Source organism: Symphalangus syndactylus, chromosome 10, assembly GCF_028878055.3.
Source record: "Symphalangus syndactylus isolate Jambi chromosome 10, NHGRI_mSymSyn1-v2.1_pri, whole genome shotgun sequence".
NCBI classification, from domain to species: Eukaryota; Metazoa; Chordata; class Mammalia; order Primates; family Hylobatidae; genus Symphalangus; species Symphalangus syndactylus.
In genome coordinates, this window is record NC_072432.2 from 107,142,429 (window position 1) to 107,165,255 (window position 22,827).

At 36.1% G+C, this 22,827-nt stretch overlaps 1 protein-coding gene across 2 annotated transcripts in view; it reads left to right on the top strand.

The window, feature by feature from the left end:
* MRPL3 (mitochondrial ribosomal protein L3) overlaps positions 1-12,527 on the top strand; it is a 40,949-nt gene extending 28,422 nt beyond the window's left edge. For both annotated transcript variants that reach the window (XM_055295458.2, XM_063610757.1), the window contains exons 7-10: positions 3,501-3,609; positions 5,009-5,086; positions 6,590-6,667; positions 11,853-12,527. In XM_055295458.2, the coding sequence (XP_055151433.1) occupies positions 3,501-3,609; positions 5,009-5,086; positions 6,590-6,667; positions 11,853-12,005 (418 nt within the window). In that variant the 3' untranslated portion in view covers positions 12,006-12,527. The remainder of the gene's footprint in view (positions 1-3,500; positions 3,610-5,008; positions 5,087-6,589; positions 6,668-11,852) is intronic.
* Positions 12,528-22,827: the final 10,300 nt, after the last annotated feature.

Consider the following 22,827-nt stretch of genomic DNA (forward strand, 5'->3'; position numbering starts at 1 on the left):
AATTAAAAAGTCTAATACAGTCTTACAATTTTTTCCAGTCTTTTTATTGTGTCATTTATACTGATATAGTCAAAGACAAATTTTATTTCTAATTGACACATTGCAGTTGTATTTATGGGGTACAAGTTGATGTTTTAATATGTGTGTATATTGTATAATGATCAAATTAGGATAGTTACGGTACCTGTTACTTCATGCATGTATCATTTTTTTGTGGTGAGAACATTCAAAAACATTCCTAGCTATTTTGTAATATATAATAATTTACTGTTAACCATAGATACCCTAGTGTACCATAGAACACCAGAACTTATTCCTTCTATCTACCTATTAACCAACCTCTCCCCAACTTCCTCATTCCCATCCCCATCCTCTCCCCCGTCTCTGGGTAATCACTGTTGCACTCTCTACTTCTATCATAGCAACATTTTTTAGATTCCACATGTGAGTGAGATCATACATTATTTGTCTTTCTGTGTGTGGTATATTTCACTTAACGTAATGTCCTCCAATTTCATTAATGTTGCAAATGGCAGGATTTTATTTTTTATGACAATCACATTCCATGTGTATATGTGCCACATTTCCTTTATCCGTTTGTCTGTTGTTGGACACTTAGGTTGATTCTGTATCTTGGCTATTGTGAATGGTGCTCAATAAATGTAAGATATCTCTTCAACATGTTGATTTCATGTACTTTGGATATCTACCCCATAGTGGGATTGCTGGATCATATGGTCATCATATTTTTAATGTTTTGAGGGATGCTTCCATACTGTTTTCCATAGTGGCTATACTAATTTATATCCCCACTAACAGTGTATGTGTTCTCTTGTCCACATTCTCACCAACGCTTGTTTTCTTTTGTCTTTTTGACAGTAGCCATTCTTACTGGAATGAGATGGTATCTCCTTGTGGTTTTGATTTGCATTTCCCTGATAATTAGTGGTTTTGAACATTTTTCATATACTTGTTGGCCATTTCTTTGTCTCTTTTTGAGAAATGTGTTAAGATATTTTGCTCATTTTTTAATTGGGTTACTTGGGGTTTTTTTAGTTGTTTGAGTTCCTTTGCAAACTATTTTAGTTTTTTTTGCAGTTCTTTTAGTATATGTTTTATATATCTCTTGTCAGATGTAGTTTGCAGATGTTTTCTCCCATTCTGTAGGTTGTCTCTTTGCTTTGTTTCTTTTGCTGTGCAAAAAGCTTTTGAGTTTGATGTACTGTGTCTTTTCTTTTGTTGTCTGTGCTTTTGAGGTCTCATTTAAAAATACTTGCCCAGCCCAGTATTATGAAGCATTTCCCCTATATTTTCTTCTAGTAGTTTCATACTTTTTTTTCATTAAGTCTTTAATCCATTTTGAATTGATTTTTGCATATGGTGAGAGAGAGGGGTCTAACCTCATTACATGTGGATGTTCAAGTTTTCCAGCACCATTTATAGAAGAAACTGTCTTTCCCCAGTGTGTGGTATTGCCACCTTTGTCAAAAATCAATTGACCATGATGTGTGAATTTATTTCTGGGCTCTCTGTTCTGTTCCATTGTTCTGTGTGTCTGTTTTTATGCCAGTAGCATGCTGTTTTGGCTCCTATAGCTTTGTGTAGTATGTTTTGAAGTCAAGTAGTATGATGTCTCCAGCTTTTTTATTCTTACTCAGGATTGCTTTGGCTATTCAGTGTCTTTTGTGGTTCCGTATGAATTCTAGGATTATTTTTTCTATTTCTGTGAAGTGTGTCATTTGTATTTTGATAGAGATTGCATTAAATCTGTAGACCACTTTGTATAGTATGGCCATTTTAGCAATTCTTCCAGTTCATGAACAGGGGATAGCTTTCCATTTACCCACATCCTCTGCAGTTTCTTTCATTAATGTTTTATCATTTTCAGTGTAGAAATCTTTCACTTCCATTATTAAGTTTATTCCTGGGTACTTATTTTTTCGTAGCTATTGAAAATGGAATTGTTTTCTTGATTTTTTTTTTCAGATGGTTCACTTTTAGTATATAGAAACACTACCAATTTTTATATGTTAATTTTATATCCCGCAACTTTACTGAATTTATTCTAACACTTTTTTTGGTGCAGTCTAGGATTTCCTATATATGATGTATCATCTGCAAATGGGACAACTTTACTTCTTCCTTTACAATTTGGATACCTTTTATTTCTTTCTCTTGCCTAATTGCTCTAAGACTTCTAGCACTGTGTTGAATGGAAGTGGTGAAAGTGGGCATACTTGTCTTGTTCCTGATCTTAGGGGAGTAGCTGAAAGCATAACATCAGTATGTTTGTCATATATGGCCTTTGTTGTTTCAAGCTGCATACCTTCTATACCTAATATAGTGAGCATTTCAGAAACAAACGTTAATAATGCTTTAGCTTTAGTGTTGTTTGCTTTCTACCTGGATCATGGGGTGTTCTTCTAGGTTAACAGAATTTGAAAATAGAGTGATTTCATTTTAAAAGGAGATTTTAGATTAGTAAGAAATTGTTACTCTCTGATTTTATTTCTCCATTTGTTCTCAACCCTGAGATGAAGATCCTTCTGATATCTTCTAAGATAAAATTTGTTCAGCATTTAGAGCATTATTTTTTTCTACTTAGTCCTCTATTGTACTAGTACCTATTGCTGCCTAACACGTTATCCTAAAACTTAATAGCTTAAAATAACAAACATTTATTACCTCAGTTTCTGTGCTCAGAAATCCCATTATAACTCACCTGGATGCCTCTGAGTTGGGGTCTCTCCCAAAGCTGCAGTCAAGCATCAGCCAGGGCTGTAGTCATGTCAAGGTTCTAATTGGGGAGAATCTGCCTCCGTACCCACTAATAGTCCATTGGCAGACCTCAGGTCCTTCGTTAATAGCTGGAGACATCCTTGCGGCATGTCTCTCCATAGGACAGTTTACACTAGCTGTGGAAGTTGGCTTCCTTCAGAGCCTGGCAAGCAAGAGAGTACCAAGATGGAAGCTACAGTCTCTTTGTAACCAAATCTCAGAAGTGACATCTCATCACTCTTGCCATATTTTATTAGAAGCAAGGGACTAGGTTCACCCAGACTCAAGGGGAGGGAATTAAGCAAGAGCATGAGTACCAGGAGGTGGTGATCTTTGGGTTCCATCTTAATGGCTGCTTGCCATATCTGTTATAAGTACTTTGAAACTTCTAGAGCTTTTCCATTTTTGCTGTGTCATCTTCACAGAATTAGGATAATAAAACTCCTGTTCAGATAAAATTCCCTGTGCTTAGCTTGCTGGTGTCTCACAATCTTGAATTAATCATTTTATATAGAATTAGACTCCAGGAAGGGGTGCAGACCAAGACAGAGATAAAGGAATGTTTATTTGCAGTTTTACTTGTATAGCCTTTTCTAGTTATTTAGATAAGAAGCATTGTTAAAACTCTAACAAGAATGTGTACAGTTGGTACTAGAAAGTGTGCAATTGGGAATGGTCTGTGCTCTTTTCATTATGTAAATTCTAATGTTTGTTTTGTTCAGTATTGGTAAAGGTTTTCAAGGTGTCATGAAAAGATGGGGATTTAAAGGCCAGCCTGCTACGCATGGTCAAACGAAAACCCACAGGAGACCTGGAGCTATTGCAACTGGTGTGAGTATAACTAGTGAAGCTCTTTTTAATGCTAAATATTCAACTTCTGCACATGTAGTCCTCAGTCCGTCCTTGATATGAAGTCACGTAATTTTAGCTTGACACCAGGGGGATCCATGTGCTTGTCACCCTTTTATGGATCCTTGCCCCTCACTCATTTCCCAGAGCCAGACTAGAATTAGTTATATTCCACAAGGTTAGCTGAGCATCTGTAGTTTGGCTGTATATACCCTGAGTCTAAATTTAAAATGTACTTTGTGCAAATGTTGAATTCAGTTTGTTTTTTGAATTAGTATCAGTTAGCAATTCTGAAATAATTTTCTGTGAATTGTAGGATTGAGTAGATAAGTAAATGTATTGATGATGGAGCTAGGTTTCTCACTATTGGAAAAGGGCATTAAAGTATGAAAATGGGAAAATTAAAATGAACCCTATGGTGTTGAATTCAAACTATAAGTATGCATATACTGTTTGATGGGGGAGGGAAATGCATGCATGCACACAAGGAAAAAATGTAGCACACAGAGAAATAGAGGGGTGTGTGTGTGTGTGTATGTCTTAGTTCTGTCTACTGGAACATTGTAGTCATGTATAACGGAATATATTTGTAGAATGAATAAGAGTGATACTTAGTCTGTAATACTCAGAATTGTCTTTTAAGTCTGTTGGTTACATTTTAAACGTATCTAATGCCATGATGAGGTACTTCCACTGGGAGTTTCACCTGTTAATGTGAGAGCAGCTGATGGAAAAGTGAGAATTCATGTGTTGTAAGAAGCTGTTCCATTTTAGTCATAATTCAGATTTGCTTCTTTAGATGTAGAACTATTATCCATTATCAGAGCCAAAATCAGAGACTTGTGTGAAGCTGTTAGATTTGTGTAAATCAGAGAAAACCAGGGCTAGCCAAACTAGTATTCTGATAACTAACTCTGTCCTTGAATAATTTTGGTCAGGGAAAGTAACATCTAAAGCAAGGAGGAGTAGGACCATTCCAGCACCAGAGGTATGGATGAAGTCCATTAAGTCAGTTAATATGGAAGATGAGTTCAAAACAGGCCTGGCAGTCCATTTTTTTCTTTGAATGATGGTGTCAGTGTGTCTGTATGCCCTTGTCCTTTTTTAATTCTTAGCCAGTATTAGGTCAGTTGTTACTGAGTTTTTCTCCTAAATCTGTTTCTTAGTCTGTATTTATTTTATCAGTCTAGTCTCATTAGAAAGGAAATCCTCTAGGAGTAAATATGTCTAAATCCATATTTAGTTCCTTACTGGGACCTAGCCAAATAGGGGAAAAATAAAACATTTTAATAATTTATATTTTTAGTTTGCATTGTGGCTTGATCAGTGCTGTTTAAAATTGATGGTACTTAAAAGTGTTAACTTTAGTTTTCTCATTTAGGATATTGGCAGAGTCTGGCCTGGAACTAAAATGCCTGGAAAAATGGGAAACATATATAGGACCTCATACGGACTGAAAGTAAGTGTTGCAAGTGGTTCTTTTTAGGAACAGCTAAATTGTCTAAATGCAAAGGTAGCAGAATATGTATTTAATCTGTGTCTGTATCATTGTTCTAAGAGGCTTTAAAATTATTGAGGAAAAGAGGATACATGAATTGTGTGTGTGTGTATGTACACTCTAGTTGTAGTAATGGTGGTAGTAATGATAATGTATATTTCAAGCCATGAAAAGTGCAGTCATTAAAGAGACAAAATTAATAGTCCACTCTTGAACCTGGAAGATTTTTACAAGATACTGTTGCATGAAAAAAGTAAGATTCAGAGCATTCAGTATAATGCTCTTTATTGAGTAAAAGATTGAACAGAAGCTCTCTACGTATGTATGTTGCTGTGCCATCATATAATGAGTGGAAGGGTATATACCAGGTTCTTGGATTATATATCAAGTGTGTGTGTGTGTGTGTGTGTGTGTGTGTAAGTGGATGTAGGTAAGGAGAGTGGGAGACAATCAAAATAGGAGGAAACAATAGCACTACAAAAGGATTATGATATACATCCGTTTTTATAAAAAATATCTGTGTATATTTAAAAGAGAAGTTGAATTCAATCTCTACCAATGAGAAATGTATCTAATTAACACTGAGTTATACTATAATGGATGCTGTATGATTATATTTCTGTTAAACAACTAATGTTTATGTTTGTTTGCATGTATGTTTTAAAATGTAGGAAGTACAAAGACAAAAATAAGCCCCCATAAGAACAATACCCAAAGACAATCACTGGAAACATTTTGGTGCATATCCTCCCAGTCTCTATTCTAGATACCTTTTATATATAAATTTTGACCAGGAGAAGTTTTCAAATTTTATATAATTAAACCTAAGATTTTTTTACCCCTTCTATTACATTTATACTCATCAGAGACCATCTATTTGTTGTATTTTGTTCGTGTGTGTGATTTTAATTTCTGTAATATTTAATACTTATTCATTATTAGATAGGAGCCATGGGTCAAACTTGATTCCTTCTCCAAATATTTTATTTTCTCAGTACCATTTTTTGACCAGTCATTCTCTCCCATTTATGTACGTTTTTTCTCCACATGGAAATCTTTTGAGGACCATCTACTCAGCCCACTTACTTTAGAAATTAGAATCAGTGAGGTTGTGGCTTCTCCAGCCTCTAGTTACAGCAAGCTAGTATTAACTAAAAATAAAATTGAATTTCCACTTGTTATTGTTAATGGCGCCAACAGAGTCCTTTGAGATATCCAAATAGTCTTGATCATTCAGTCACATCTTTATTTAAAATGAGAGTTTTCTACTACTTCCATAAGATATATCTGCTATGGTCTTCTATTACAAGTCATCCATAGGACTTGAAGTTTTTCAGTTCTTATTCAACATTCTGAAGTACTGGTAAGATTATTACTTTACAAGCAACTTACATCCTCAGCTTTTAGTAACATTGTTTTAATACAAGTATATCCTAAAATTTTTGGTTTTATTTCATGCTTCAGGTGTGGAGAATAAACACAAAGCACAACATCATCTATGTAAATGGCTCTGTACCTGGACATAAAAATTGCTTAGTAAAGGTAAGTGTCTTCTTTTTTTTCTTTTTTTTGTTTCTTACTTGCAAGCTCTAACAAATTACTATCTTTATTTTCTATTGTTTATATATGTGGATATTTGCCATAAAGTCTCCTTTGACTCATATATGTGGCTCATAAATAAATGACTGTTTTTCCACATGTTCTCTCCTGAATCTTTCTGCTTTTTAGTAGCACCTGAGTGAAAAAAAATGCACAAGATGTTTCTGTTTCTTTAAAACCAAGAACCTGTAAAAAGGGTAAGGCTGCGTATTAGTCCATCCTAATAGAATGGATGGACTCCTATAAAGAAATACCTAAGATTGGGTAATTTATAAATAAAAGAGGTTTAATTGGCTCGTGGTTCTGCAGGCTGTTCAGGAAGCATGGCTAGGGAGTCCTCAGGAAACTTACAATCATAGCAAAAGGGGAAGGAGAGACGGTCATGTCTTACATGGCTGGAGCAGGAGGAAGAGAGAGAAGGGGGAGGTGCTACACATTTTTAAACAACAAGATCTTGTGAGAACTCACTATCATGAGAACAGCAAGGGGGAAGTCTGCCCCCATGATCCAATCACTTCCCACCAGGCCCCTCTTCCAACATTGGGGATTACAATTGAGATTTGGGCGGGGACAAAAATCCAAACCATATCAGGCCAGTAAGCAGAAAGATCTTCAGGAATATGAGAAGGATATTTGGAAAACTATCGCCGAAATACCAGTATGTTTCTGTCCTTCCAAAAGGAATGTGTAAGTGCCCCATCTACAAATGAATGGATAAAGAAGATGTGGGTGGATGGGTGGGCGTGTGTGTGTGTGTGCGCGCGCACGCGTATGGCTGAAGATATTCTAGAGAATGCACACACACACTAGAATAATCTTCAGCCATAAACAGAATGAATTGCTGTTGTTTGTGGTGATGTGGATAAACCTGGAGGACATTATGTTAAGTGTAATAAGCTAGGCACAGAAAGACAAATATTGCATGATCTCACTTTTATGTAGAATCTAAAAAAGTTGATTTCATAGAAGTAGAGAGCAGAATGGTTTTACCAGAGGCTGGGGGAAGATAGTGGGGAGGAGAGCTGGCAGTAGTGGTCTACAAGCACAGAGTTAGTTAGGAAGAATACATTCCAGTGTTCTGTTGTATAGTAGGGTGACTGACTATAGCTAATAGTAATGTATATTTCAATATAGGTAAAAGAGAGGATTTTGAATGTTATCACCATGAAAGAAATAATACATGTTTAAAGTAATGGATATGCTGGTTATCCTGATTTTATCATTATACAATGTATATGTATTGAGACATCACACTGTACCCCATATATATGTACAACTATGTGTCAATTATAAGTAAACCCTGCCCCCACCCCCCAAAAAATGCTTTTTTGGCTTTTAAAAGAGTTACTTTGACAAACCAGAAATACATGAGGTAAAAATTAGAATCATCAGAAGTGGTTAAAGGTAGACATTTGAGGGGGAGCTTTTTTATTATTACTAGCACCATGCCCTGATTTTATCTTTTAAGTGTTTTTCTTAAAAAAAAAAAAAAAAAAAAGAAAGTAAAAAATTTGTACCAATAGCTCAGATACATTTTAATAAAAACTCTTTAAGTTCTCAGAGACTTACTTCCATAAAGTAGAAAATAAATATTCTGCCTGGGGTTTATTCCAACACAATACAAATTTTCTTACCTCTGAGTTTTGAATCTTCCATGCTGAAAATAAGTTTGTATTAGAAGTTATGTCAGCTGTTCTCCAGAGTATATTCTTCATTGATTTTCCAATGATAGCAGCAAAAAAATAGTGAAACTTAATCCTCTGATTTTTTAAACTCAGTGTTTCCTTATATATTTTTTTCATTTCTAGGTTCCATTACTAGCATAAGGAATAATTTTTTGAAATCTTGCAAGGAATAAGAGTTTTGCTTTTTAAAATTACCTTTCTGGGACACTTCACTTACTGACTGGATTATTCTCATTTTTCTTAAAGAAAAAAATGCGTTTAAGCCAGGCCTGGTGGGTTGCATCTGTAATTCCAGCTACTCAGGAGGCTGAAGTGGGAGGATAGGATCACGTGGCCTCAGGAGTTGGAGGCTGCAGTGAGCTATGATCACACTACTGCATTCTAGCCTGAGCAACAGAGTGGGACCTCGCTTCTTAAAAAAAAAAGAAAAGAAAAATGTATTTGATGAATTTTTGTAAGTTTTGTTTTTCCTTAAGTTTGCAGGTTTTTAAGTTTAAGTAGGTTTCTAGTCCCCAAGTAAGGCAGTCATACTTACAATGACAGATAGTTGAAGCCAGAGGATTGTCATTGTACTTCCCATAGTATTTTGTCTTCATAATTCATATGAAGACATATCTTCATATCCCTGACCCCACATTTCAGATCACAGGTTATAAATAGCACAACTTGATAAAGGAGAAGGATTATTTTTTGGAACAAAAGTATACTGGACACCAGATCAATTTTTAAATGTCAAATCCTCCTTTTCTGCCCATTTTTCTACATACATGATTCTAGGCTGGTTTTCTAGCTGAACCTTACCATTGCTGTGACTTCTTAAGTACTACTACAACATCTTCTCAAGTACTTCTACAATATCCCTGTTACCAGCAGAGATGAATGGTCAATTGTCTTGAAAAACTATAGTGCATACAATGACATTGTGATGTAGTTGTATAAATAGTTGATAACCAGTAACATTTATTACTCAGATTTATCGTCTACTTCAATAAAAGGTTACTTCCAAAAACTCTATTCACTCTCATAATCGATAATAGTTTGCCATCACTGAAGATACTCAGAAGATACACCAAAGAGTTCTGAAACAGGAGTCTAAATACATTTTGAGAAACTGGCATCAGAACAATGTCTAGTCCCCTTTGAACTATTAACACACTAGTGAATATATTTCCAGCAAGTATATTTGTGTAATAAAAGAATGCATCCTTTAAAAAAATCTTTGAAACATGGTGTTTAAATAACTTTCTTCTGTAACCTTAAAGTATCTGCCCAGGCATTAATTAAGGTGTGAATTTGGGGAACATTTTGTAGGTTTGTGTTTTAAATGGTAAAACTTGCTATGTCCTTTCACTCCATTATTTCTGTTCTTCCGATGACTCCGTAGCAGGTAAATTAGTCCTTTCTTGCCCATGGGTTTTGAACCACTTCCTAGTGGGCAGCCAACTTTGTTAACATCCACTCACTTTTTGGGAGCTTTTGTTTCCTCAGAGTACAGGGTTACCAGTAACTTTTTTTTAAGATTCCAAAGTTAGTAAAGATAGTCTTAGAGATGACCAACCTATTTAATTGGCATTAGCTTTTTGTTTTGCTGTTTGGATTCACTAAATGTATTAATGAAGACTAAAGAACTATTGTTTACAGCATAATAAGTATATATATATGTTCTAAAATACGATTCATTCGTGTTCATTCCTATGTCCTGTATATCATTTATTTTCAGATTTGCCTGGCTTTTGTCTGTCCTTCCCCCACATTTTCTTAAAAGATTTAGACTGGTTTGCTGATAGACATAAAAAGAATGAGGTAGATAATTGAGGGAGTCTTGGTGCAGGCAGGGAAATAATAAACCTGAGGTAAGATTAAATAGACAGAAATACATGTGGGCTGCAGACCTTTGGCCCTCAACTTTTGCACCACTAAGACAAAAATGGTTGAGATGTCATTTACATTTCAGATCCATGAATTATAATACTTAGATTTTATAAACAGTGCTTCTGTCGTCTAAAATATTTCTCAGGTATAATAGTTCTATGAAAGTGTGAAAGCAACTGAGAATTATCTCTTTGGGTCATTGATGACTAAATTTTTATTTCTCAAATTAGCACAGAAAGTTTTGTTGTGATTGGTTTTATTGGTTTTTTTGCTTGGGTTTTATTTTCAATCCTAAATACTGAGCAAGTTTAAATTGTTAAGAATATGACTTTTTCCCTTCTTAAAGTTCAACCTAAGATTAATGGATTGGGGCGACAAAACTGAACAAGTTTACTTTCTTCTGGGTAATTTACTGGTAATTTCTTGAAACAATTTTAATAAGAGGGATTAAAGTAGATCTGTTTTTCTGTACTAAGCTGTTCCTAGCAGCTGTGTACTTTATTTCAATCAAATTATTCATTTCTTATTGCTAAAGTAATTATCCCTCATTTTACTCTGTGTATATAATTACATGTAATTTTTTTTAAAACTTTACTTATGAATGAAGGCTATAGAATGAGTCAGAAGTTCTGAAGAATCCAATAATGTTTTCCAAAAATAAAACTCAACATTTTAGATCACATCAGTACCTATATTAAAATTGTTCAGTCTGTGAATTCACAGATATAATTAGAATTTTTGAGAATATATAGAGTTAACAGAGCTCTTATACTCATAGGTCTGTTACTGTTTTTTGCTAAATATTATTCTGTCTTTAACTTATCAATAAGAATGTATGCTCTGACATACATTGTGCTGCATTTATTGTATATGAAGGTAGGATTGGTTCTTGTTGCTCACACCTATAAGCAGAAAAATGCACTAAGTCCATGGGAGTATTCAGTGCTAAATCAAGAATGATATAAAATAGTCTCAACTTAAAGGCCCTTACCCAAATTTGAAAATGCTGAAGAATTATCTTTAAATCTTCCATCAATACAGGACTTTTTTTTTTTTTTTTTGACCATGTGACATAGAAATACAATCTTGTTTGTTTTATTTGTTGGAGAAATGACTCTTTTGGTAGAGGAAGAAAAATGTAAGCTAATTTCCTTAATAAGAGATGATATTTTTGATTATGTGCTCTTAGAGTTAAGACTAACAAAAATGCTAGTTTGTCAGGTCATTATATTTGAAAATGAATCCATATAAATGAAATTCAAGTACTAATTTTAGAATGTGATTTCATCCTGTGGGGCAATCCTAGAGATTCTTACAAGTTAAGATACAAAGTAACAATTGGTGATTTTATTCATGTAGCTTCTTGAGTTTCTGTTACTGGCTTAGTCAAATTTTTTAGAATTAAAGGAAAGCATTGACTGAGTTATTTTTACTCTATGTATGTAACAGTTGTGTTATTCACATTAGAAAATGTAGTAGCGGGTATTTCTTTGATTATGAATAATAGCTGAAAAGTCTGCCTTTAGAGAACTTAATTGGTATCACTTACTAAGATTTTTGCCTTATCTCAGGTCAGAGATTCTAAACTGCCTGCATATAAGGATCTCGGTAAAAATCTACCATTCCCTACATATTTTCCTGATGGAGATGAAGAGGAACTGCCGGAAGATTTGTACGATGAAAACGTGTGTCAGCCCAGTGCGCCTTCTATTACATTTGCCTAACATCTTTGGATGTGGCAGAACCTTACATATTCTGTAAGCTTCCATGAGCCAGAGTGATAGAATAACCACCAGAAATCATATTCTCCTTTCTTAGTCACAACAAAATCACACATGTCATCTTTGTCAAGGGCATAAATATATCATTCATATCCCCATTAAATTTTGTTAGAAAAATTACCACATTAAATATATGAGTTAAGTAGATTGGATTTGCTGAAATTGGTGTTTGGCATATTAGCAAAATATTCTTAATTTGTGGACTCGATTCTTTTTTACTACATATTTCCCAAGTTATCTTAAGATGTCTGTAAATTTAACTTTTATTAAAGTTTTGTCAATCTTTGTGAAATAGTGGTTGTGGAACAGTAGAAAACCATATGGGGACTATAGTGCAACCTATTTGAGTAGAGAAACCATTTGCTAAAATGGAGAAAGTAAATAGATTTTTATTTAAATTACAGAAACGTGTTAAAGGCCGGACAAAGGAAAGACAATAAAATCACAAATTATCGGTCCTGTTTACATTTTTGTTGGGAGAGGTGATTACTTTTTAGTGTTATCACTCAATTATAAGATCAGTGTGTTTTGTTTTTGTTTTGTTTTGTTTTGTTTTAGGCAAGGTTTTGCTGTGTTGCCCAGGCTGGAGTGCAGTGCAGGAGTGCGATCTTGGCTCACTGTAGCCATGACCTTCTGAGCTCAAGTGATCCTTCCACCACAGCCTCCCAAGTATCTGGGACTATAGGTGCCCACCACCATGCCTGGCTAATATTTGTATTTTTTGTAAAAATGGGATCGCACTATGTTGCCCAGGGTGGTCTTGAACTTCTGAGTTCAAGCTTTTTACCTTCTGTGGCCTCCCCAAATGTCAGGATTAAGGCGTGAGCCACTGCACCCAGCCTGCCTTTCAAAAAGAATTTATAATGATCTAAGATTGTATGTTCAACAAACTTTTATTAATCGTGTATTAATCAAAATGCTAATGGTTTGTGGGTTTCTTTTTAATTGTATGAAATTAACATGTATTTACTAATGGCTACTCATGACAAATAAGCTTAACCCTGTATATAAGCAGACCTCAGTTTAAATACTTGATTTCCTTTGAACCAGATTCTTAATTCACATCACCCAATACATTTGTTAGTCATAGTGTTAGATCTTCATGTGCTATACTGTCCCGGTTGTATCACATTTTTCACTTTAAATCCAAAGGTAGCCCTGTTTTTTTAAAGTTTTTATTTATACTTTATCTTATTCCATTAAAAATGTATGGCAAGTAATAGGAAATCCACTCAATAAAATAGAAAAATAAGAGAAAAATATTTAGGATAGTATAAATTAGAATAGGCAGTATTTTGGGGAAGGGAATAGTGTCAACGTCATATAGATGAGCAGGCTATGCTGTGCAGAGTTGTTATATTCAGATAGTTTGGTTTTGAGCTTCCTGGGTGCTAAAGTAAAACATAACATTATTTTTTACATACTGTTCGTTATTCATGAGTTTGGTTAGTGATAATAATAGACTGTCATAGTCTTTAACTGGAGTAGATTACATTTAAAACCACCACACCGTATTTGGCTAAACAAAAATATCAAACTAGAAATTTGTTAACTTGTTTAAAGTTATCTCTAGTAATCATCATATACAAGGGTAAAATGCTAGAAGAATTCTTTTCAGGGATCAAACAAGGATACCCTCTACAACTTCTATTCAACAGTATTCTTGGGTGTCCTAGCCAGTGCACTAAGACAAGTAAAAGTAATGAGATAAATTGGAAAGTAGGAGCAAATCTCATTATTTGTAAGAAATATTTACCTAGAAGATGAAAGGTAGACAACTGACAAGCTATCAGAACGAATAGAGTTGAAAAAGATAACAGTACAAGATTAATATACAAACATATAGCAATATTTTATGGGAAAAATGGATATTATTTATAATAGCAATTAAAAATCACCTAGGGAAAGCCTAACAAAAAATATGCTAGAGTCTTATGTTCTTTTTTGAAAGATAAGAAAACTTCAATAATGGAGAAGAATATCATGGCCATGAATGGGAAGGTTATATTGTAAAGAATTCATTTCAATCCTGTTTTAAAACTCTCAATAGGACTTAGAGCTAGTCAAACTGATTCTAAAATTCATGTGAAAGTGTAAATTCAAGAATAGCCACTACTTAAAATGGTACACATTAGTTAGATATGCTCCCTACTATGCTTAGGAACTTATACAGACATATCTTAGAGAGGTTATGGGTTTGGTTTCAGACCATGGCAATAAAGCAAATACCACAATAAAGCAAATCACAGAATTTTTAGTTTCCTGATGCATATAGAAGTTATACTGTACTGTAGTCTATAATGTATTTCAATAGCATTGTATCTTTAAAAATATACATACCTTAATTTTAAAATATTGTCAGAAAATGCCAAAGATCTTCTGAGCCCTTAGCAAGTTGTAATCTTTTTAGTGGTAGAGGGTCTTGCCTCAAAGTTGATGGCTGCTGACTGATCAGGGTGGTAGTTTCTGGAAAGTTGGGTGGCTGTGGCAGTTTCTTAGCATAAGGCAATGGACTTTGCCACTTGATTGACTCTTCCTTTCACAAAAGGTTTCCCTGTAGCATGGAGTGCTGCTTGATAGCATTTTGCCCACAGTAGAACTTCTTTCAAAGTTTGAGTCAATCCTCTCATACCCTGCTACTGCCTTACAACTGAATTTATGGACTTTTCTAAATCCTTTGTTGTCATTTCAACAGTGTTCACAGCATCTCCACCATAAGTAGATCCAATCTCAAGAAACCACTTTCTTTACTCATCCATAAGAAGAAACCACTTTTACTCATCCATAAGAAGCACCTCCTTATCTGTTCAAGTTTTAGCATGAGATTGCAGCAATTCAGTCACATCTTCAGGCTCCACTTCTGCAGTTCATTCCTCCACTGGAGCCTTGAACCCCTCAGAGCCACTCATGATAGTTGGAATCAACTTTCAAACACCTGTTTATATTGATATTTTGACTTTCTCCCATGAATCATGAATGTTCTTAATGGCATCTAAAATGGTGAATCCTTTCCTGAAGGATTATGGCAACTTTATATATTATGGACTATGGCAACTGTAACCTTACAAAACATCTTTCTTAAATGATTAGAGTTTGAAAGTCACTATTACACGTTTATGCATGGACTACAGAATAGATGTGTTAGGCATGGAAACAACATTATTCTTGTACATCTTCATCAGAGCTCTTGACTAACTTAGGTGCGTTGTCAGTGAGCTGTTATCTTGCGAGACAAACGGACAGTTACTTCTGGGAGAACATAAAATCTTTTACCTGCATTATTTGTGAAAAAGGAATCAGTATATGAAGGTAGCCAGTTGCCCAGACATAAGATGTTTTGACGAAGGCAGGGAACCTTCTGCACTTAAAGAGCCTGCCCCAAACTTACCACCTTCTTTCACTATAGTCGGTGGTCTGTGGATCTGTTTTTGAGTTTTAAAATAACATTTCTGATCACCTTCCGGGATTACAAGTATGATCCCAGTCTTCTAGAATCAGGGAACAAAACTTTGACTCTCACCCCCCAACCCCAACCAGTCCCCACTGCCAGCAGCTTCTACAGGTACATATCCTTTGAAGAGGATCCAGACTCCATTCTGGCAAACTGAGTGGCCCAGATGAACTGTGTCCTCTCCAGTTGTGGAATACCTAAACCAGTCTGCCTAGTCCAACAGTACAAAATGTGATTTCCCAAGAACTTAGGGTTACTATTTCTGGCTACAGCACAAGCATTTTGCCTCAGCAGCTGTCCTCAAATGTTCAGCTCAGAAATGGAAATCTGCCTACTATAGATAGGGAGTACATGGTCCCAGTACTCTCCTGCTCAACTCTCTGGATCCCAGGCAGTACTAGAAGCCTGCTCTTGAGCAGTGCTGACCACTGGACAGATACAGTGGCAATTCAGTTCTCAGCAGTGGAGCCGTCTTGGGCCTGAGTTGAGCTTGAGTTTGATTTACTGTTTCAGATTTTATCTTGAAATGGAGAAATTTTGTAATTAAACTTCATTCAAATTAGACATTTGTTCCTGCATACTTGGTACTAGCTATTAGGAATAAAATATGGAAATACTGAACCTTGTATAATTCTCTAAGTCTTAGAGAGGCCAACACTACTGGTCATCCTTCCTCTCCAAGACCTTTATCCTACCTGCTAGGGTAGCCGAAGCTGAAATCCAAATGTCAATTAGTCTTGTTTCCACAGTGGCCCCTGGCGTGGGTAAATTGGATGATGCCAGCTGTCACAAACATTAAGCTATAAATGAAAGTATTTCTTACAGCAAGTATAAGGATATACTTTACAAGAGTATTAAGCATTTCAGAGTCAATAGTGCTTTTGAGTCAGTAGTGCTTTTGCAGTCTAATGGTGAGGTACAAATCTGCTTTTCAACTTTCCTCAAGGAGTGGAATATAAGGATGACCTTTACAGCTGATTTCCAAAGGTAAATTTGCAAATGGGACCTGACCATGTTTCAGCACATATGGAGAAATGTGTATAGAACTATGGCCTGTTTTTCTAGTGTAAAGAGTATTAGAATACAGTCAAACACATGGAAACTGAATTTGTACTTAGGGTTCCTCATATGCAGAATGAATTCCGTTAGTCTGTAGGATTACTTGCCTTACATCCAGTAGCTTATATTGTTTTACTAATCAAAAAACCACCTCTTTGAGAAAGAATATGTCAGAGTGAAGTCTCTCCTGATTCCAGCAAAATTGAACCTATGCTCTAAATCATTGCCCAAAGAGAGACTGTTGGCTGTGTCACAGTGAAAACCCATTATGGGAGGAAAGAGCAGCGTTCAGATTGCTGACTCTGAACCTGTTATTTTGACCTCTGGGATGAATACCTTTAAATGTTTGTGTTATTTCTCATTTTTGTCAGAGTAGAAACACAGTGTGGGCTTCCTGTGGCATTGAGTCTTGCAAACTTGTCGTCTAGCCTGGAGTGTGTTGTGCTTCTACTAGCTACATTATTTTTCTATGGCTGATTCTTTTCCCTTGGTAGGATGTGTGTGATTCTAAAAATGCCTTTTACTGCCTGTTTTGCCTGAAGGTCACCACTTGGGAAGTTTTCCCCACTTTTGCAGGAATTATGGCAAGAAGAGTGTTATGTTTCTATTATGGTACTTATCATGATACTGCTTATCATGCTTTTATGAATAGTTTTATAATGGAGCACTTTCGTGATGAGGTAGGGCATGTTGCTGATAACTTTTACTGAACTGCTGAACCAAGAGAGTGAAGACAGGCAGACAGAAGCTTGCTATTTCTGCTAGAACACTTCATCCACCAGCTTGGCCCCATAAATGATAGTGGTCTCTCAAAGCATGTCCTACCAGACAAATGAAGACTGCCATTCAGACTTTGCCTCCAGCAATTGCTTAGGATTCCCTGGAATAAGAGGACTCAGTGTCATTATCCCCTCCAGAAAACAGCCAGTCCTGAGCGTACAGGGTTGCCAGCCTCAATTTCATCATTTGCTTTTCTGCTTTTAAATGTTTGCAAACAGCAGTCCATGTCACATGTTTTATTCTTTTTAGATTAATGAGGTGGCCTGTTCAAGTTAGACAGGCCATATTAATCTCAGTGAATGCAGTCCTTAGCACCACAAAAGCAAACAAATGATTTTAACTCAACTGGACAAAGAGTCTTGGCATAGTAGGTGCGTAATTGTTGGTTTTTGGATTTGACTGGAGAGTGAGAGTTGTGATTTTGATTCTCCAAAAGCAGACTATATGAGCACCAATTTAGGTCATTTAGAAAGTTTGTTGTTTGAACAAATGAGGATAAGACATCCATCAGTTTTTAACACTGCACCAAATCTGCTTTATTTCAAAAGGAACTAACTAAACACTCCATCACAGGAGTCCTGACAAAGATGCACGGATGGCTATATTAACGAGACTGTGTCAAAATGAATTATAATAAATGGCTGTCTTGAGAATCCAATGTAAATTTCCTTATCTAAAATAGTGGTTTGTTTAAATGATGAAGCAAAGATGGCATTGGAGCTGTTGGCTGACTGTCCCTTTTTTTCTGTTAACTGCAGACGCACTGAACCTGATGCCCTATCTTGTGGGGTAATGGTGTGCTTATCTCCCCCTCCTCAAACAGAGTTTGGCACGTTGCTAATAACAGCCTGCCTACTGCTAAAATATCAATGACAGAACAGAACAGATAGATATTTAGGAAAACATAAATCAAAGCTGAGGAAGTAGGCAAAAAAAAAAAAGTACTGATAGAAAGCAAATAAAGGAAAGATCTATAATATTGGGACAGGCAGCATCTCCCTGCTTGCATGGTAATTTTCTTTAGCCAGTAACCAACGAGGATGCCTGCCATGGGAAGAAGGTGTGATTTTGTGATTTAATGATCCAAAGCCCATTTTTAGGCACCACTTAGCCATAAAGAGAGGCCCAAGGTTCTGTGGTCCAGGAGTCATTGAGATAAGTATTTATGACAAGGTCCACCCAAACACAAGGGGACACAAGAAGGGGGCATGTCAGGCACAGGGAGTTTTCACAGTGGCTTACAAAGGCAAGTCTTACCCTCACCTAACACAGTAGTTCTCCACACTGGCTGCATGTTAGATCCCCACAGAAGAGCTTTTAAAATCCCCGGTCCAATATTCTTGGAATTGGGGGGCAGAAGAGAGTAAGAGACCCAGTCATCAGTGGTTTTTAAAGCTCCCCAGTTAAATATTTAACTCCCCTGTTTGAAGAGGGGCTAATAAGCCGAGATTAAGAACTACTGACCTAAAACAACATGACGTATGGACAGGCAAATCATTTGTGGAACTCAGGCCAGTTAATTGGTCATCTCCCTGAAACAATTCAAATTGGAGAAAATTCTGTACAAATGTAATAATAGTGATGTTTTATATGTGTATAGTATTTTAAATTTTAAGGTGTTTTTATGTTCATGTGAGGGTGCTCTCAGGAAAATGCTTAGCATCTTGTAAAACTGCAAATGTTAGATATCATCAACCCAGTGTGTGTAAGTTTGAAATTATTTCTAAAGTTTAGGAATACATACAGTTATGGTTCCATTTATATGAAGTTCAAGAATAGGCAAAACTAATATTTTATATGAAGTTCAAGAACAGGCAAAACTAATATGTAGTACTAGAGATCAGAATTGAAATTGGCAAGTTACTTCCACAGAGGAGAGGATATTGACTGGGAAGGAGCTCACAGGAGCCATCTGTAATGTTGGAAATGCTCTATCTCTATCTGGGTAATGACTATGTGAGTGTATATGTTTATATGTAAAATTTTATTGTGTTCACTTAAAACTTATGCACTTATATATGCTATATCTCAATTCAAAATTAATTTAAAATATTTTTTATTAATTGTCTGTTAAGAGCAAGTTGTGTATGGAAGGGTGGAAATGGAAAGTAAGGGATGTAATGAAGGGCTGTCAGATGGGCTCAAAAGTGACTAATAGAATGGTGCCAAAGAAAAACTTCAAAATTTGCCTCAAAACTTTATAGATGAAGCAACTATTTTAAAGTACCGTAGAACCATGCACAATATAATAATAATAATATACCTTTACCCACCATTGCTGAAGGGATTCTAAGTCAGAGAAGGATTGTCAGAAAACTTGCTTAGGAAAGATATCCAGGAAACTTGAGCTAGGATTTGAAAGGAAATTTAGAAATTGGAGGAAAAGGGAAATACACAGCATACTTCTTCCAAATTTATCTTCTTTGACCATTTATGTAAGATTTTAGATTTGTGGGGCCTTTGTTTGAGACTAGTTTGGTCTTCTTTTTAATGGACAAATATAGAACTAAAAAATTGCACCTATAAGATAAAGAAATGAATGAACATCTCTCTCTGAGAAGAGGCTTTTAAAAAGGACTGTAGTGATAGATTCTCAAAACATGAGGCTTCGAGATAAGGCTAGCACCTATCAAGTCAACAAACTCAAATCAGCATTTATGGAGGACCTCTCCCATGTCCTGGACATTGTACTAACTCTGGGGAGACCATGATGTGGAGGTCATAGCCCCTGCCTTCCGGGAGCTTATATACTCATAGCATTATGTCACAGAGTAATATTAAGAATGGCAAGTTGGGACTTCTGGTAAACAAAGTGAGATGAGATCATGTTTTTTTTGCACCTCCTTTGCTTCAAAACAGCAGTGATAGATTAAGTATAAAAATAGACATAGCCATGTTTCACAACAAGATAAACCATAAAAGGAAAAAAAAAAACATGAAGCAGAGAATAAACTGAAGCACAAGACTCTTAGGACATAGGTAAGAAGAAAAATGGTAGCAGTGGGATTTAAGGGGACCAAAATGCTTCACCCAAGAGGAGAGACCAAAGCCAAACTTGTTGCATGAAGCCAGAGGTTCAGAAGGAATTTCACCACTCCAACATCTACATCAAATGAAGACAAGAAAGAAAAGCTGTACTGTTGGCTATGGCATTTGCTTGCCTGAGGATGTGGGAGATCACCTTCAAAATTTTATGACCCCTAAGGAATAAACTAAGTTTTCATTGGCTCAGTAACAGGAATTGCAAAGTCTTCAGTATCACCAAAGGTCAGGATCCCTTGAGGCCATTTTGTACTGCGGGCTCAGAAGCCAGATAGAAGCAACTATGCAAACATCAAATAAGGACAGACAAGCATTGAAATACAAAGACAAATAGAAAATACTGCTTTTTTTTTTTTTGAGACAGAGTCTTGCTCTATCACCCAAGCTGGAGTGCAGTGGCACGATCTTGGCTCGCTACAACCTCCACCTCCTGGGTTCAAGCGAATCTCCTGCCTCAGCCTCCTGAGGAGCTGGGACTACAGGTGCGTGCCACCACGCCTGGCTCATTTGTGGTATTTTTAGTAGAGACAGGGTTTCACCATTTTAGCCACGATGGTCTTGATCTCCTGACTTTGTGATCCGCCTGCCTTGGCCTCCCAAAGTGCTGGGATTACAGGCATGAGCCACCACATCCGGCCCAGAAAATACATTGTTAAGAGGAAATAAAATATCTCCCATTCAAAATCCAAATTCTAAAACATAAAAAATCAATGCAAAGAAAGAGCCAATATGGGTCAGGAGCGGTGGCTCATGCCTATAATCCCCGCATTTTGGGAGGCCAAGGCGGGTGGATCACTTGAGGTTAGGAGCTCAAGGCCAGCCTGTCCAAAACAGTGAAACCCTGTCTCTATTAAAAATAAAAACATTAGCTGGGCATGGTGGAGGGCACTTGTAATCCCAGCTACTCAGGAGGCTGGAGCAGAAGAATAGTTTGAACCCAGGAGGCAAAGGTTGCAGTGAGTCAAGATCGTGCCATTGCACTCCAGCCTGGGTGACAGAGTGAAACTCTGTCTCAAAAAGAAAAAAGCCAATATGATCAACAGAACAAATGTCTTCCATATAAAATTAATTTATGCAAGAGTTCAACCAAAGTCAATATGTTTAGGATGCTGCTATGGTCTGAATATGTCTTCCTAAAATTAATATGTTGAAACTTAACTGCCAATGTGATATTAAGAGGTGGGACCTTTAGAAGGTGACTAAGTGATGATGACAAAGCCCTCATGAACAAGATCAGCACCCTGATTGGTTCAAGGTTCAAGGGAGCTATCTGCCCCCTTTTTCCATGTGAAGACACAGAAGGAAGTGATATCTTGGAAGCAGAGAGCAGCCCTCACCAGACACCAAATCTGCCAACACCTTGATTTTTAACTGTTCAGCCTCCAGAACTGTGAATAAAAATAAATTTCTGTTCTTTATAAATTACCCAATCTTAGATATTTTTATAGCAGTAGGAGTGAACTAAAACAGATGCTCAAGGAGGTAAATAAAACTAAATTTTATTAAACATAGCAAGAAATTACAAAATAAAAATAGGCAGATAGGAAACAAGAATGGATTTCCATGAAGAATTTAAAATGCTAGAAATGAAACAACTCAATATTTGATACAAACTTTAGATGACTAAAAGAATTAAGAAAGAAGATAGTACTGAGAAAGTCATACAAACTATAATAAATGTAAATGGATTAAATTTACCTATAAAAGATCGAGATTGTGAGATTAAAGAAATACCAGCTAGATGTCATTAATGAGAGATCTCCTAAAACCACAAAGAAAGGTTTAAAATATTTTGAAAGGAAAATTATGTGTACCAAGAAAATATTAACAAAAAGAAAGCTGGTTGTAGCAAGATTGACATCAGACAATGCCAAATTTAAGCAAAAACTGTTAGTAGAGATAAAGAGGAACACTAAATAATAACACTAAATAATAATAAAGAAAAAAAAGGGCTAGGTTCAATGGCTCATGCCTGTAATTCCAGTACTTTTGGAGGCCAAGGTGGGAGGATAACTTGAACCCAGGAGCTTGAGACCAGCATGAGCAACAGCAAGACCCCCATCTCTACCAAAAAAAAAATTAGCTGGGCATGGTGGCATGTACCTGTAGTCCTAGCTACTTGGGAGGCTGAGGTGGGAGGATCACTTGAGCCCAAGAGTTCAAGGTTACAGTGAGCTATGATCACGTCACCATACTCCAGCCTGAGCAACAGAGTGAGACCCTGTCCCTTAAAAAAAAAAAAAAAAGTAAAATTTATCAACAACTTTTGTAGTTATTACATGTTAGACACAAACAATTTCATGTACACCAACAGCAGACTAGGCTACTCTGACCATAATGGAGCAAGACAAAAGCAAGGTCTCTCTAAAGTTGTGTCCAGACAGAAAAAAACAAGAACAATCCAACTCATTAAAAATGACCAAATATCCCCTT